Raw genomic sequence first — 15,973 nt, forward strand, 5'->3', positions numbered from 1 at the left:
ATTGCGAGGCCTGTGGAACATTCTCCAGACCAGCGCTCAGACCTCCACAGCGATGGCCCTCTGCGTTCTGATGCGCTGAGACTGAACTCGTTCCCCGTGACATGCAGTCTTAGCCGTCTGAGATGCTGGTACCTGAAGTACCTGGTAGTAACCCAGTGTGTAGGCTCCTTGGCCTTTCTCTCGATGCTGGGCTGAGTGTTAGAATTGGGGTTGGGGTTGGGATGTGGCCCAGTGGTCAGGTCACCGCTTGGAACACTCGCATCCCATATTGGAGTGCATTGGTGTCACAGCTGTTCCACTTCCCATCCAGCGTCCTCCTAATGCCTCCTGGGAAGCAGCAAATGGAGGCCCAAGTGCTTGGGCCCCTTCCACATGCATGGGAGACCTGGATGGAGTTCCAGGCTCCTGCTTTCATCCTGTCCCATCCTGGCTGGTGCAGGCATTTGAAAAGTGAACCAGTGGATGGAAGCTCTCTCCCTTCCCACCCACCCCACTCTGACTTTCAAGTAGATGACAATAAACAAACAGAAGAACTAGGTCTAGAGAATTTTGGATTTTTAATTGAGTAACAGGGCTTTGTAGAGGACCAGGTGCACAAGATCATGCATTAGGAAGCGAATGTTAACCACCTGTGTTCAGTGTTTTACTTTTGTATTTCTGTTTTTGAAGTTAAGTGTTAACAGCTGAACTGGCCGGGAAAGCAGCCACACGTTGTGTGTTCCTGCAGTGGCACACGTGTGTGTGTTATGAATACACACCCCTATTTGGGGGTGCAGATGCACACTGTTCATTGACATGGATGGGTCGCCAGCAGTGCTGGGGGGTCGTTGGTTTGGAGCCTTGCTGCTCCAGCAGTGGTGTGGCAACGTCAGCCCTCACTCAGGAACTAGAGGCAGGATCTGGGCCCCTGCCCTGCAGCTGAGTCAGAACCTGCAGTTCTACAATTCTTGCTGCGGAATCTCATCCACCAGAAAGCCCGAGAAGTCCTTGGCTGGAGGGAGGAGCTCGAGTTGTCTGCAGTCCTGGTCCTGGTCAGCCGTGGAGTGAGCCAGAGGAGGGGCCCTCAGTAAGGCCTGGCACATAGGAAGTACTTAAATGGCAGTGAGGACAGGACCAGGACCTTCCTACATTCCCAACCCTGCCTGGGATGGAGGACTCGGGCCTCTAGGAGCAGGAGGCCACACTGCTCTCTGGCCTGACATTTTCCCTCCTTTCTTTATGTAACACGCACTTGTGCGCCACCTAGAGTGTGTTCTGTGCAGTACTGATGGGTGGATAGGAAGAGTGGGATCTGACCCTAGGAGCTGAGAAGCCAGAGGGGGCGCTGTCGAGCTATCAGCGCAGTAATCCACTGCAGGTGTGCGCACAGGGAGGCACCACGGACGGGACTCACTGGGGCCCGGGTAGAGTAACCACTTGGCACCAACTCGGGGCCGGATCTGGAGGGGTCTTTGTCCAGCCACAGAGTCCCGGCAGGCCCTCTCCGGCGGAGGAAAGAGCACGTGGCAGTCAGGGACGCTAAGAGGCTGCATGGGTGGATGTGGGCTTGGGGCAAAGTGGGAAAGAAGGACAGAGCGGCAGAAGGTAAATCGGGACCAGATTTCAAGTGCGCTCCTGTGCCCAGTGAAAGAATTTTCACCTGTCCTAGAAGAAACGGAGAACAAGTTGCAATTTTCAAATGTAAGTTTTTGTCTCAGGGATCCCAAACCGCTGGGGTTAATAGAGGAGGTTATTTGGTTGGGATATCCACTTGATCAAGAAAACAACAATGACTTCAGATTCCAGAGGCTAAGTTTTCTGCTGATCCTACACTCAAAATAATTCACTCAACACGTCTGCTTTTGAATTCACAATGTGGTTGGTGGAAATCCGTATGTCAAGGGCAGCTCTGACAGTGTGATGGTCATAAGGCCAGCATGTGCCAGACGCCATGTCAAACCCTTGCGCTGCAGCATTTCATGGAATCAGTACAAAACCCATGATCACCTGGAAGAGGTGTCCCAGCTGTGCCCATTCCACAGACAGGCTCAGCCAAGCTAGGCACATTATCCACTGTCACGCGGCTAATGAGAGATCCTTGCGTTAAACACTGGGGACAAGAATAACTTGCTACTAATCCACCAAGCCTCCTTTCAGCCTTTGCTGTCTGCCCATCTGTCCACTCACCTGTCTACCTTCCGTTTGTCCATGCTTACACTGGTGACAGCTGGGCAAGATCGCTGTTTCCAGAGTGTGACGCCTGGGCTGGAATTGAGTATCGTGTAGTTACACACAGGCGTCTTGAAGCTGTTTGGCTTCTGCGTGTCTCAGTTTGTAACCTGTGTGGTAAGGGGATAAGAATGTCGTACTGGGCTCTTGCACAGCTGAAGTTGCCCTGTGTGTCTAGGTTTCCTTGGCACAATGCCTAGTGGGAATAAACATTAGCTACTGCTGATCGTATGCAGTAGGCCCTCCATAAATGCTGAGCGCATGGAATTGTGGCAGCAAACCAGAACGTTCCAGTGCACGTGTGTGCCTGCATGCACACGTGTGCATCACAGCAGGGTGGAAGGAGCCATGTGTGCCTCGCGGATGGATCCATCTGGGATCTATTTGTACCCCTCTAGGTCCTGGTTCCTGTGAGGAAGTGAAGCTTCGAGCTCTGCAGTTCATGAAGGAAGCGGAAGAGATTGTCGCAGCTTCCAACGGTTCTCAGTTCCCTCTGGGAGAGAGCTTCCTAGCGGCCAAGGGCATCCAGCTGACCAACGAGGACCTCGGCCTCCCCCCGCTCTATCCGTCCCGCCAGGCGTTCTGGGAGAAGTCTCTGCGTGGGAGTGATTACGCCGTCCGCTTGGCGGCTCAGTCGAGTGAGTGCCGTGCCCTTGAGCTTTCTTGCTGCAGCTGCTTGGGGAAGCCAGGGCTGAACTCATCTCTGCTAAGTCGCCTTGAGGGTTTTGCCGCCTCGGTTTCTTCAGCCTGGTGAATTCCTGAGAGCGAAGAGGCGAGGCGGTTTTGTGCGCCCTGTCAGAGTTGACATGCTACACACGTCTGCCCGGGCCTCCCAGCCAAACCGTCCTGGGCACGTCTCCCCAATTTGTATTGCAGTCCCCTGGGAGCCAAATGTCTTTATGCAAATATGGAGGAGCCCAGCCCATTGTGGTCTGTTCTGTGCTTCCCACTGTTTCCTAGGATTTGGAAACACTGTGAAAGGGCAAGGGTGAGGGCAAGGGCAAGGGCAAAGGACCCTCATGTGGGGGAGCTGCTACGCTTGTGATGGCCTCTGGGCCACAGCACGGCTCCCTGCCTGCGTGGGGCAGAGCAAGCTGAGAGCCCAGCCTCCTGCCCCAGGGCAGCAGCGGCGGGATCCTCAGGCGGGACGAGTCTGGGGCTGAATCAGCTGCCCAAGTTCATCCAGGTGATAGCCAGCGGAGCCTGGCTGGGGTTCCAGCACTCTGGTCCTCAAGCCCATGCTCTTAGCGCCTCTGTGCCCTGCCAGGCTGACCCCAGGGGTGGCTGGGGGCGGTGCCAGCATCGTCCTCCTCCTCGCCCTGCAGTCTGCTCTGGCAGGAGAGGCCTGTCCCCTACAAGTTTTCTCGCTGACACCCAACTTTGCAAGGACACGTGCTTCCTCGCTGGGCCTCGCCTGAGCTCCTCAACTCTTCCAGGTTGGCTCGGCTGAGTCTCTGGAGTTTTCTTGATCTGGGTCCCAAAAGAGCAAAGCAGTCTTCCCCCTACATCAGTACCAAATGAGGGAGAATTCGCTCCAGCAGGCTGGAGCCTCCCTGTCGCTCCCCCTCTTCGTGGAGGAACGACACAGGACCCTGCGCTGTTCTTTCGTCTGCTCGGCCCTCCCCGGGTTTGCTGCTGGTTCTTCCCGGGTTGGCTACTGTCCCTTCCACCTCCGTGGAAGGGCAGTTCCCCCTGCCACATTCCCCACTTCCGCAGGGGAGCGGCACACCGCCGGCCGGCTCTCTCGGGGGCTGCATAGGTGTTCCCCTTAGATGTTCCCTCTAGATGTTCCTGGTGCATGCCGTCTCTCTCCTCCTTTATAGTCCTCCTCTGCCAATCCCAACTCGGCTGCCCACACGCCGAGTACGCTGCTCTCCTCCAATCAGGAGCAAGTCCTGCTGTTTATTGGTTGAACTGGAGGCAGCTGGGTAGAAGCTGTTTACTCCTCTCCCAGCGCCATATTGTGGGAGAGCAGATGCATAGAATAAGTCTTAATTCCAGTAACTTAGTCTAGTCCAGGTTGCTCCCCACACTCCCTGCCTTCCCAGCTGGGCTGTCGCCTGCTGCCTTGGCTTTGTTCTCTTACGGCCACGAGAGCAGCTCCCCTGTGCCGCCTGTTTCGCACCTGTCCCCTCAGCAGATTTGTCTGTGCCCTGTCCACTGTCATCACTCCAGTGCCTGGCCCAGCACCTGACGTCACGTGTGCATTGGATGGTAATTAATTAACCGTCCTTCGTGCTTCCTGGCTCTTTCTTCCTCTTCCTTCAACCCTTGCTCTGTGGCCAGGCACATCTTTCTGTGTTCCTCAGGGACCTGGGGACTTCTGCTTTTAGCGAGAAACCATTTTTAAATGTGGGGCATGGGCAGGATTGGAGGTAGTCAAACAGAGAAGTGGGCTTGGTGCCCTCTGGTGTGACCGCCTCGGTCAGGGAGATCAGTGCAGAGTGTGGGCAGAAACAGCTGGAGGAGCTGTGGGAATGTGGTGCTGGGTGGTTTGCTGGCTGCGTGACCAGCCCCAAGCTCGATGTTGCAATCGGAGGCTGTAGAGAAAAGAGGAAGGGGCTGCCCAGAGGGCCAGGGCTGCTATTTTCCCAGAGAGTCTGGGTGGGGTTTAAGGGCTCAGGTCAAGAAAGACATTGAAGGGAATAAAGTATCTTCAGCCAACAGCACATGACGGCCATGTGCTGGGCCTTGGTAAGGCTGTAGGAGAGGTTTGGGGGTCAGGGCACACAGCCATGCCTGGCAAGAGCCTCTCATTCATCCACCTGGGAAGTATGAGACCCATTCAGGTTCAGAGAGGTTGGGCAGATTGCTAATGATCACACAGAGGCTTATGTGAGTCCAGAACCCTGTGCACTGTACCAGGCTACCTCAGTGGCAGGTGCTGGGTCCCCAGACATCCTAGCTGTGGGATGGGGTATGCAGGCTCTCCCCTCTGTAGCCAAGAAGCCTGGTTCTGACAGGTGGCGAGCTGGGGAGAGGTGCCCTGTGTGCAGCAGGTGACAGCCAGGCGGCCACAGACGCGGTCACTGTCCTCCGAGATCCCTGGGAGGAGCCACAACCTCACTCCAGGCTCCAGCAGGAGTGCAGGGGAGGGCGGGGGCAGGCCGTAGACACCTGGAAGGAGGGAGGCAGTGGGGCCAATCAGACTGGAGGGTGCCAGGGGTTCCGTGTTGGCAGCAAGGCCAGACCAGCCTGCCGTGGGCACACCTGCTGTCTGCTTTTCCTCTCCTTCCCCTCCTCCTCGCCCCTCCCGACCCCGTCCTTCCTCCCTCCCAGTTATTTCCTGAGTGGCTTTTAAAAGCCAGACACTGCTCCTTAGTACAAAACAGGCAGAGATCCCTACACAGAGAGCGGAAAAGCTGGCGGAGATGAGACAAGCTGGATCCGCAAGCACAGCATCTGTGTGTCGGCGCGGAGGGTGCCGTGTGGGGAAGCCGGGCAGGGCAGGCGTGAGGGAGCTGCAGGCCGTGCGGCTCCCTTCGTGCGGGAACCAGCAGTTCCTCGGCAGCCCTCCCTGAGCCTCTGTTCCGTCAGCTGGCGAAAGGTCGGAGCTGCCGGGGGGCTCAGACAGATTGGGTGGGCTACAGAGCTTTGAAGGGGCAGAAGAACTGAAGTGGAAGGGTTTGGCAGGAAAGAACAAGGCAGCGGGCACAGACGGGCCTCTTAGTTCCAAGGCCAGCCCCTCCACTTCCTAGCTGGCCAACTCGCTGCATCCGCCTATGCCTCAGTTTTCTCATCTGCTGAACGGGACGATAGGATCTCCTCGGTAGGGCTAGTGTGAGGATAAAACCAAAGCACGTATCCAGGTGGTGCCCGGCACATCACAGATGCCTCTGAGTCTCATTGGCTGTCCCTGTACCTTCACGTGTCTGAAAGCCCGACACTGACCCGGTCACTTCCACCTTGGGGGTTTGGCAGAGGCATGCCAGACTCTGTCGAGGCCCTCCCCTCCCTTCCAAGAGCCCCTGTGCTGGTGTTGTGGGTGGAAATATCCATCGGATAAATCTGAAGGCCCCCTTACCTGGACAGAGCCCACACCGGGCCGCCGTCACCCTGTCCTCTCTCCCGGCTGCAGCCTTCGCCTTCCATCAGAGACGCCGCTCTTCCCTGGGTGACTCGGCGGGCGCACCCTCCCTCCTGCAGCCGGGCCCCTACGTGCCGCAGTGTGACGTGCTTGGAAACTGGGAGCCTGTGCAGTGCCACGCTGGGACGGGTGAGGGGGCCGGCACCCTGGGGGGGAGGGGCGAGGAAGGAAGGAGCCCCCTCAGGCTGCTCTTCTGTGACAAGCCTTGTAGCCTCTCTGGCTTCCAGTATACTGGGAGCAGTGACCTTCAGCCAGCCTGAAGGTCACGAGGGTGGATGCTCGGGTGCTAAGAGCTGTGAGTGGGCAGTGGCAGGGGGAGGGCCTAGACCAGGGGACAGACGGGAGGTTCTGCAGGTGCTGCTGAGATCCTGACTTCCGGCCCTGGCTCTTTCCTAGGGCACTGCTGGTGTGTGGACAGGAAAGGAGAGTCCCTCCCCGCCTTGCTGACTGCCCGCTCCACACAGACCCTTCAGTGTAAGTGGCGTCCACTACACTGTCCACCTGCCCCGGCAGTGGGCACTTGAGGCTGGGGCCATGGCCTGCCCTGCATACCAGCCCTGGCATGCACCAAGAGGCATTTCCCCCTGTCCTCAGGTTGGGAGGCTCATGCTGACCTTGGCCTCTCCCAGTTGGTGCTCCCAGTTCTGTAGGTACAGAGGAGCCTCTTCTCCTCCTGAGCACCTGCTCCCTGGGCAGTTCCTGCCATTCCCAGAGTCCCACACTGCCCCGCACCTGCACGCCAGCCCTGTGTAAATGATGACCCCCGTGGCATCACAAAGCTGGTCCATCCATCGCCCTCATTGTCCTTGAACTTCAGCCTGGGTTTCTCCTGCAGTTCCAGCTCTCTGTGAACCCAGACCCATGGCTCTGAAGCTCTGGGCCAGGCCATGCACCCTGGGCTCTCCCAGGGCATTAAAGCAGCCTCTCTCCCATGCCAGGCCCTACGCCCTGTGAGAGATCTCGGGCCAATGCGCTCCTCTCCGGTTGGAAACAGGCTGCATCCCCCAGGAATCCCTCTCCAAAAGACCTCTTCACGCCCACCTGCCTAGAGGTAAGTCTGATGGCCCAGGACACGTGGGATGGGGGAAGCTGGTACTCACTCCATGTGTTCAGAGGTAAATTTTCTAGTTTTCAATATGTTTGCCCTAGTTAAAAACTCATAGGGAGTTCTCGGCCTGGGTGTTTTTCCGGGAACTGGTGGACTCTGGCTTTGTGACCTTGGACAACTTAGTTACCTTCTCTATTCTCTGGTCTGTTTTTTAATGCTAAAGTCAGGCCATAATCCTCTTTAATGCTAGGATTGAGATCTTCCAGAAACACCTTCCAAGAAAAGTCTTTGAAGATAGCGTGTGTGTGTGTGTATGTGTGTGCGCACGCACCAATGCCACCATGTCTTTCCTGAAGCCATCTTGGCCATGTCACCATCCTGCGTGTCAGGTTGTCAGCATCAATGGATGACATTGTCCTGTTTCCCTCCCCAGCTCCGTAATTCCGTGGAGCCCTGATTGAGTGCTTAGAGAAGGCACTCGTGCCTTGAGGCTTAACCACTGCTTCCCAAGAGATGGCCATGTCTGCTCCTCTGTTTCCTCTCCCTGAAGGAGGCCTGATAGGCACACCTCCACCTGCTCTGCTCAGCTCCCAGGGGCCTCATGCAGGGCAGCCGCAGTCAGCAGTATAGGAGTTCATAAAACCCTCTAGTGCTGAGTGGAGCTCCCTGTGTTGGAGGCGCCCTGTCTGGTGCCATGAGCGAGGACCCCGGCTCGAAGCGAGTGTTGTGGATGAGTTAGCCCGTGTTACTTAGTCTTTGTCTTCACTCACGGTCACCTCCAATGAGAATACAAGTCTGTCTGTCCTGGGCACTGCTGCTCTCGGAGAAGGAGAAGTGGAGGTAGAAGTAGAGATGGCAACTTCCACGGGTGGGGAAAGTGGTTCAAGTGCAGGATCCAGGACGGGTCTCACAGCCACCCCTCTGCAGGACCCTGGGCCATGCACAGCACCCACGGCCCTCACCGACCAAACTGAGTGCTTGTGTCTTTGGCCCAGCCACCCAAGGATAGTCAGGTTAATAGCTAGAATGTTCTTAGTTTTGAGAGTTAACCCCATACAGTGTTCTCAAACCGTTGCTAGTTTGAATCTTAGCTGTGTAACTTATATGCAGTGTCACCAGAGGCACTGCGGGTCTCTCTGGTGGGGACAGCAGGGTCCCCCCACTGCCCTCAGGCACTGTGTGGCTTCAGTGGCACACTGTGGTTGTGCTGGGGGGTGGGGAGCCCAGCGTTGCGCCCCCTGTAATTGCTGGGTGCTGTTGTTCCTGTCCTTGCTTCTCTGCAGACCAGGCCCAGCCAGTCATCAGGTGAGCAGGTGCCAGGTGCCCACTCAGGGAACACTGAGCAGGGGCCAGGAGGTGCACACCTGCTCAGGGTGGATGTTCTGTCGCAGCCATAGGAGAGAGGATGTTGCCATCATCAGAGGGGTTCCTGGAAGGCATGGGCTCCAGGATCTATCTGGTCCTGTCTCCTGGTTTTATAAACGGGGAGACTGAGGCCCAGAGTTGCAGTGGCGTGCTGCTGTCCCCCAGCTGACAGGGTCCAGGCACTGGCCTGGGTTCTGTTCTTTGGGTCCCTTGCCGGATGGGAGTTTGAGCAGCTGCCTTACGCCATTGTCTTTGTTCCCCCTGGTGCTGGGGGCCTTCTCCGGGGCTCCTCCTTAAGAATCATTTCTGGGCTTGGTAGGTTGGGTCAAGAGGGTGAGGGCTGTGGGCTGTGCTCCACTCTTGCTTCTCTCCACCATAAAATGGAATAACTGTGGTCCCTGCCCCGTGGGTCCATCGCACCCACCGATGCAGTTTACGTATGTGAAGGGTTTGGTAGTGACCGCTCCCCACCTGCAGTGACCCGGCCCTATCCCCTACCGTTTGGACAAGCTATCACCAGTTGTTCCATTTTCTTTTTTTTTTTTCCCCTAAGATTTATTTATTTATTTATTTATTTATTTGAAAGGCAGAGTTACAGAGAGAAAGAGAAAGGGAGAGTCAGAGAGAGAGCGCACTTCCATCTGCTGTTTCTCTTCCTAAATGGCTACAACAGCTGGGGCTGAGCCAGGCTGAAGCCAGCAGCCTGGAACTCCGTCTGGGTCTCCCTCTGGTGCATTAACAGGGAGCTGGATTGGAAGTGGAGCAACCAAGATTCAACACAGTAGTCATATGAAAAGCTGGTGATGCAGGTGCCGTGCCACACACCAGCCCCTCACCAATTGTTAGGGAAGGGACATCCTCAACACCAGCCCACCGACAAGTGGACTCCCAGAGCCTCCTGCCTGCCATGACATGACCTTGGTTCTGTCTCAGACAGGGGAGTACGCCAGGCTGCAGACGTCAGAGGCTGGCCCGTGGTGTGTGGACCCCGTGTCGGGAGAAGGAATGTCACCCAACTCAAGCAGCAGGGCCCAGTGTGAGTAGCTGTCCCTCTGCTGGTCGCCCCAACCCCTCCCTGCTGAATGCTAGGTGTCGAGTCCCTCGAGCTGGCTGTGTGTCCCAGCTCTGCTGCTTCTGTCCGTAGCTGTGGGGACAGCCCTTGATGGCAGGATGCCGCAGTTTTCTCATCTGTAAAACACGGGCAATGTCACCCAGCTCCAGAAGGTCTTGGGAGAAGTAGATGCTGTAGGGCATGGGGTTGGCATTGGTCCCTGGTAACAGGGACACTGGTGCTTTCAAGGTTGACCAGCTGTCTGTAGTGATGCTTGGCGGACCCTGCCTGGCCCTGGGCTTTCTTCCTGGTCCTGTGATCCGGCATCCACAGTGGGGCCCTGGGGGTGCCCTTGAAGTGCAAGGCCCCTCAAGCCGTCAGTACTCCCACTGTGGGACCCATAGGACCAAGCCTGTGCTCCTAGACGGAGCTCAGGGCCCTGCACATCTGGCTACTGGGACTTTGGCTTCTCTTGCTTATCTGTCACTCACACCTCCAATGGGCCAGACTTGAAGAAGCAGGCCTGGGTTTTCTCGTGTTCTGGCTCTGTTGCCTGCAACACTTCCATCCCCTCTTCAACCCCTGCCGGGCTGATTCTGGTATCAGCCCCTCCAGAGAAGCTCACCGGCCCTCCCAGTGCTGTACTCAGTGCCTCCCTGTGGCTGCTGAATTGCACCACGGTCACCTTTATCTCCGTGGCTCACCTGGCTCACCTGGCTTCTCTCTGTACCAAGGCCCTGGCCTCTGCGAGGTGCTCAAGAGTGGAGTCCTTTCCAGGAGGGTCGGCCCAGGCTACGTCCCAGCCTGCCAGGCACAGGATGGAAGCTTTGCCCCAGTGCAGTGCGACTTAGCCCAGGGCAGCTGCTGGTGTGTCCTGGGCAGTGGAGAGGAGGTGCCCGGGACCCGTGTGACCAGCAGTCAGCCTGCCTGTGAGAGTAAGTTATGGACCTCCCCTGGAGGGACCGTGGGATCTTCCTGCAGCCAGGCTGGGGACCCTGGGATTGGTGGGAGGACAGGAAGTGCGGGAGGGAGGTGGTGATGGTTGACTGATGATGTGGAAACCTGTGTCTACTTCCTAAACATGCCCAACTTGGGAGGCTGAGGCCAGGAAGTGCCCGCCAGGGCCTCTCCAGAACTGGGACACTGGCTGCTGGGGGCTCTTGCTCTCGGGCTGTCTGCTCCGGAGTGGGGAGAGGCAGCCCGAGCGCAGGGACTCGGTGGGCCTGGTTCTACCCTGCTAGGGCACTGTGGACACTTTCTGGGGTTCAACTTGTTTGTTTTTGTTTTTCTAGTTAAAAAGCTGAGTCTCAGATGTTGAAAGGCACATCCTGTGGATAGAGCAGCAGAGTGAAGAATATTATTAAAAGTATTGTTTAGTTATCAGTGACTTTCCTTTTATTTCTCTACATACTCAAGCCGCAGGACTCTGCAGTCATTTTACAGTTCATATGACAGCAAGTGCAGACAGCATACAATATTCATTATAAATGGGGTGGGCCTGGCCAGGGTGAGGAAAATCGCACTGAATGATTCTGCTTTGACTGCGGTTGCTGAGTCTCGGCCACAGTGCAGGGTTCCTACACGGAAGCTGCACCCTAGAGGTCAAAGTGGGTCATTCGCATCTCAGAGGCCCCCGTACCCTGATGTCAAGTGCAGATTGTCGGTTCTAAAGCCAGACACCAGCAGTGGTAAGGCTGTGCTCAGGGTCTACTAAGTGAGTCTAATCTGATAGGAACTTGTCACATGCAATGTGTGTGATCTTTTTCTCCTTCACCCATGCATGTGCTACACACTTGTGGAGCTTGTGTGTGACATCCATGTGCGTGACACACACTCACTGAGCCCATGTCTGGCACCCATGTATGTGACACATACTGAGTCCATATCTGGCACTCATGTGTGTGGCATGCACTCACGGAACCCATGTCTGGCCCCCATATGTCCCATATGTGTGACACATATTTGTTAAGCCTGTGTCTGGCACCCATGTGTGTGACACTGAGCCCATGTCTGGCACCTGTGTGTGTGACACTGAGCCCATGTCTGGCACCCATGTGTGTGACACTGAGTCCATGTCTGGCACCCATGTGTGTGACACTGAGCCCATGTCTGGCACCTGTGTGTGTGACACATACTTGTTAAGCCGTGTCTGGCACCCACATGAGTGACACACACTCAGTTGCGATCGTGTGTGGGTCGCTTTGTGCCATGGCCTGGGTGAGCAGAGGAAAGACTTTATCTCTCCCATGGGCTCAGCAGGGGACCCTGTGCAGATGACTAGAATCCCAGAAAATTGATAAAATGCATGTGACACTGGGGCTTGGCATTTCAGAGCAAGGAGACCCACATCTGCCTGGGAGAACCACAGAAGTTGTTCAGAGTCCAACAGGAATCCCCCAGGCAGATGAGCTGGGGGTGGGAAAGCAAAGGGGTGTGTGCAGGGGAGGGCAGACCTGCCTGGAGGCAGCAGGGTTGGAGGCAGTGGGTGCATAGAGAAAGGCAGAGTCCCTGACATGCGGGGAAACTAACAGCCCATGTCCAGCTGTGCTGTGATTTCTCTGCTGGCAACAGCACTGGGTGGGATGTGGGGGCAGAAAGGCAGGGATGAGGCCCAATCGCAGAGGCCTGGCAGGGACGCCTCACTGGCCGTAGAGGGGGGAGGTCTGCAGTGTGAGAGAGGCAGGGGAAATGAGACAGGGAGCAGGTGTGAGCTGCCGCACGGGTGGAGGAGGCGGGCCTGTGTGGGAGGCCATCCTCTTCCTGGCCTGTGCTGGCTGGCAGCCGAGGTTCCACTGCTCGGGCTCAGGATGCAGGAGCAGGAGCAGGAGCAGGCCTGTGCTCACGTGTTGGCTGGGAGGAGGGAATATGCGATGGTGATCAGTTGGATTTGGAAGGGGAAGAAGCCCCAAGAGGCATGTGTGTTCAAGTCTCTGTTCCAGTGGAGAGGATGGGGGCAGGTCCAGGCCAGAACCTCGGCGCCTCGCACACCCAGGGGAGGGGAGAGGACTGAGCGGGAGACGCGTCATGATGTCCCCAGAGGCCTGTCATGATGTCCCCAGAGGCCTGTCATGATGTCCCCAGAGGCCTGTGCTCTTGCCGCCACCGCCACGGGGGTTTAGTTGCAACATGAATTGTGCAGCAACCGAATTCAAACTACAGCAGCCCCCTCCCCATGCAACCTTGAGCCTCCTGTGCGTGGCAGGCTCACTGAGGGCTGGGCAGGTGCCCACCGCTGCTCCTTTCTCCCTCCTAGGCCCACAGTGCCCACTGCTGTTCAACATGTCAGAAGTTGTTGGTGGAGTGATCCTGTGTGGCCCAGCCTCGGGCCCTCCGGGGGCCGCTGTCCAGCAGTGCCAGCTGATCTGCAGCCGGGGCTACCAGAACGTGTTCCCGCCCGAGCCGCTGGTGTGCAGCCTAGAGAGCAGACGCTGGGTGTCGCAGCCGCCTCAGCCCCGGGCCTGCCAGCGTGAGTGACTTGGGGGATGTCTGTCCCGTGACAGGAATGCAGGTGTGCAATGCTCCACTTCTCAAACCCAAACGAAGCCTCCCGTGTGTGGTGGGCTGCATGGCACCAAGAGCAGGAGAGTCGGTGTCTGGAGTGTTTCTTACGAAGGATCAGGTACACCTCATAGACCCCTGGACCAAGGTTTTGTTTGGGGCCTCTGAGCCATCTGCCCCTTGGGAGAATTTGCCACTGGCCCAACTCTCCCAGCATGCCTTGGGTTCAGGACAAATCCTCTGCAGGCGGGTATTCCACTGGCCATATTGGTGACTCGTGGTGAAATGCTCAGAGCTGCTCATCCAGCCTCTGAGGGTCGTCCTGACCCACCAGCCTCTCCGCGACGTCCACCTGGAGATCCAGGGCTAATGCCTGGCAGGGCTGAGGTGCTGGACCCCACTCCAGGTGGGCGCCAGTGCCCTGTTTCAGCATCACCTGGCTCTGAAGTGCTCTGTGAGAACGCCTGCCTCTGCTCGCCTGCTGACCTACTTGACCCGAGGAAGGGCACCACGCTCTAACCATGTCTGCCTTGGCAAAGCCTAGCCGTGGTCACCAGCAGCCGTGCAGGGCCGGGGCACACAGGAGACCTTGCATTTGGCCTGCCCAGTGCCGTTGGAGGAGCATCTAGGACAGACACCCAGCTCCTGGTATCTGAGTGTCACAGGGCTCTGGGAGGCCTCCAGGGTGTCAGGACAGTATTCGTTGCAAAGCACTGTGGGATATAGAAGATCCCCATCCCGAGAAAGTTCACATGTGATTTGTACAAAACAGTGAGCTGTCCTCCTGACTCTGACCAGTGGTCTGAGCTGAGAGCAAAACCAGGCTGATGACAACTGAAGACAGAGCAGGGACTTTGGGGAGGGAAGGTGTGGGCCTTCAGCCCTGGTGAGTGATGAGGGCCACTGTGTATGATCGTGCAGGCTGTACACTGAGCAACTCAGAGGACAACTCAGAGTATCCCAGAGTCGGGATGTCTGTTCCCAACCTGCAGAATCACACGGAGTGGGCTGTCCAAGGCCTGACAGGACAGAGTTTCCCGGAGAATGTCCAGGGCCCCCAGATGTGAAGCACTCTGGTTTGGAGGCAGAAGCAGGACCGAGCTGGCTGTGGGGTGCTGAGCGCTTTCAGAGACGAATCCTCATGCCAGGGAGGGCGACAATGCAAATGGCTGTGCCAGTGTGTTTTGAGCAGTGAAGAAGGGCTACCTTTGCAGAGGAAAAGCCGTAGAGAAGAACCCGTGGGCGGTCACCTCTGCTGACCTCGGGGCTTGCCTGCAGGGCCTCAGCTGTGGCAGAGCATCCGGGCCCAGGGACACTTCCAGCTCCAGCTCCCGCCGGGCAAGATGTGCAGTGCCGACTACGCGGGCTTGCTGCAGGCTTTCCAGGTCTTCATACTGGACGAGCTCACGGCCCGTGGCTTCTGCCAGATCCAGGTATGTGCTGGCCTTCCCCCAGTGGATGCTGGGATTCAACTCAGGCTCACCTTGGAGGGAACCTCAGGGCTTGAGTAAACCTAGGGTTCAGGTTCATGCCCCATTCGTTTGGCCAGTGAGGCCCAGCATTGGGCAGTCATAGCGGCAGAGGTGGGGTCCACACCTCTCTCTCACTGGCCATTCTTTTTACATCACGATGCCAAACGTGTCCTGAGCACTTGTGTGTGCCAGGCACTGTCTTTCTCTAGGCATGGCTTCATGGCTAAGTCCTCACAGGGACTTAGCATCTTGTAGAGGAGGCAGACGAAGGCCAGGGAGCTAGAAACTAACAAGCCCAGCGTCACAGAGCTAGGGAATGACGGAGCCAGGCCAGCTGGCACGAGTTGGATCACCATGCAGTAGTGCCACCGGCCGTGGCCAAGGAGCCTGGAGGCCTGGGGCAGGCCAGCTGGGGTGCTGGAAGGCACTGCCGGAGGTGTCCCCAACAAGCCTGCAAGGAGGCACGAAGCTGTCCCCGGGAGTGGGAGGTCACAGGCCGCCTCCAAAGCACCCTACCATAAACAACAACAGCAGGGGCTGTCAGCTGTGCCAAGTGCGGGCTTTGGTGACACGGAGTCACCTGTACATATCACCTCATTAAATAAATCTTCTGCTCAAAATTTGCGGAGTCAGCATTTTTGGCATCTTGTGATACGAATTTGAAGAACATGCATTTTCACAAATTGAAACACAGAGAATGTGGGTTCTAAAAACCATTCAAAGAAATGAGCTCGACAACACTATCCGCGGCATCTCTTAACCACGGCACTGGCTGTGTTCCTGGCACCAGGCTGGTGCTTCCACATTCCTGCTAGTCATCACAGCATCCTACTTGTGGTGCCGTTAGCCCTCAGTTTGTAAGTGAATTAACCAAAACCCGCAGAAGGCACATCAGTTGCTTACTAAGACTATGTCTGCCTGGACTCTTTCAGTAAACCTAAACTGTTCATTCATTTCTCTGTTTAACAAATGCTTGAGGCCAAGCATGGTTCTAGATGCTGAAGATTGTCAAAGATAAAGAAAGCTAGTTAAAGGGGTAAGCGTAGGGTTTTAAGCAGTACTACACTAAAACAGGCGGGGAGGGGGTCTGGCAGGAGTTGAACTGAACTTTGGTTGGTACAGAGGTGACCGGGCGCTTTGAGAGAGAAGCTGCTGCACCCAGGAGACCCCGTGAATCAGGACTGCGTGGGCTCCCGAGGCACAGGGCTCTGCTGCTTCCACTGCCCCTCTGTGAGCTGGCTGCC

General features: G+C 56.7%; 1 protein-coding gene across 1 annotated transcript in view; it reads left to right on the forward strand.

Annotated features, from left to right (window-relative positions):
- TG (thyroglobulin) overlaps positions 1–15,973 on the forward strand; it is a 229,798-nt gene that overhangs the window by 19,784 nt on the left and 194,041 nt on the right. Inside the window, exons 11-18 of the mRNA XM_051844054.2 lie at positions 2,607–2,846; positions 6,287–6,424; positions 6,692–6,769; positions 7,234–7,346; positions 9,642–9,744; positions 10,494–10,694; positions 13,013–13,225; positions 14,536–14,690. Coding sequence (XP_051700014.2) covers positions 2,607–2,846; positions 6,287–6,424; positions 6,692–6,769; positions 7,234–7,346; positions 9,642–9,744; positions 10,494–10,694; positions 13,013–13,225; positions 14,536–14,690 — 1,241 coding nt within the window. The remainder of the gene's footprint in view (positions 1–2,606; positions 2,847–6,286; positions 6,425–6,691; positions 6,770–7,233; positions 7,347–9,641; positions 9,745–10,493; positions 10,695–13,012; positions 13,226–14,535; positions 14,691–15,973) is intronic.

This window comes from Oryctolagus cuniculus, chromosome 6 (assembly GCF_964237555.1).
Source record: "Oryctolagus cuniculus chromosome 6, mOryCun1.1, whole genome shotgun sequence".
Taxonomy (NCBI): Eukaryota; Metazoa; Chordata; class Mammalia; order Lagomorpha; family Leporidae; genus Oryctolagus; species Oryctolagus cuniculus.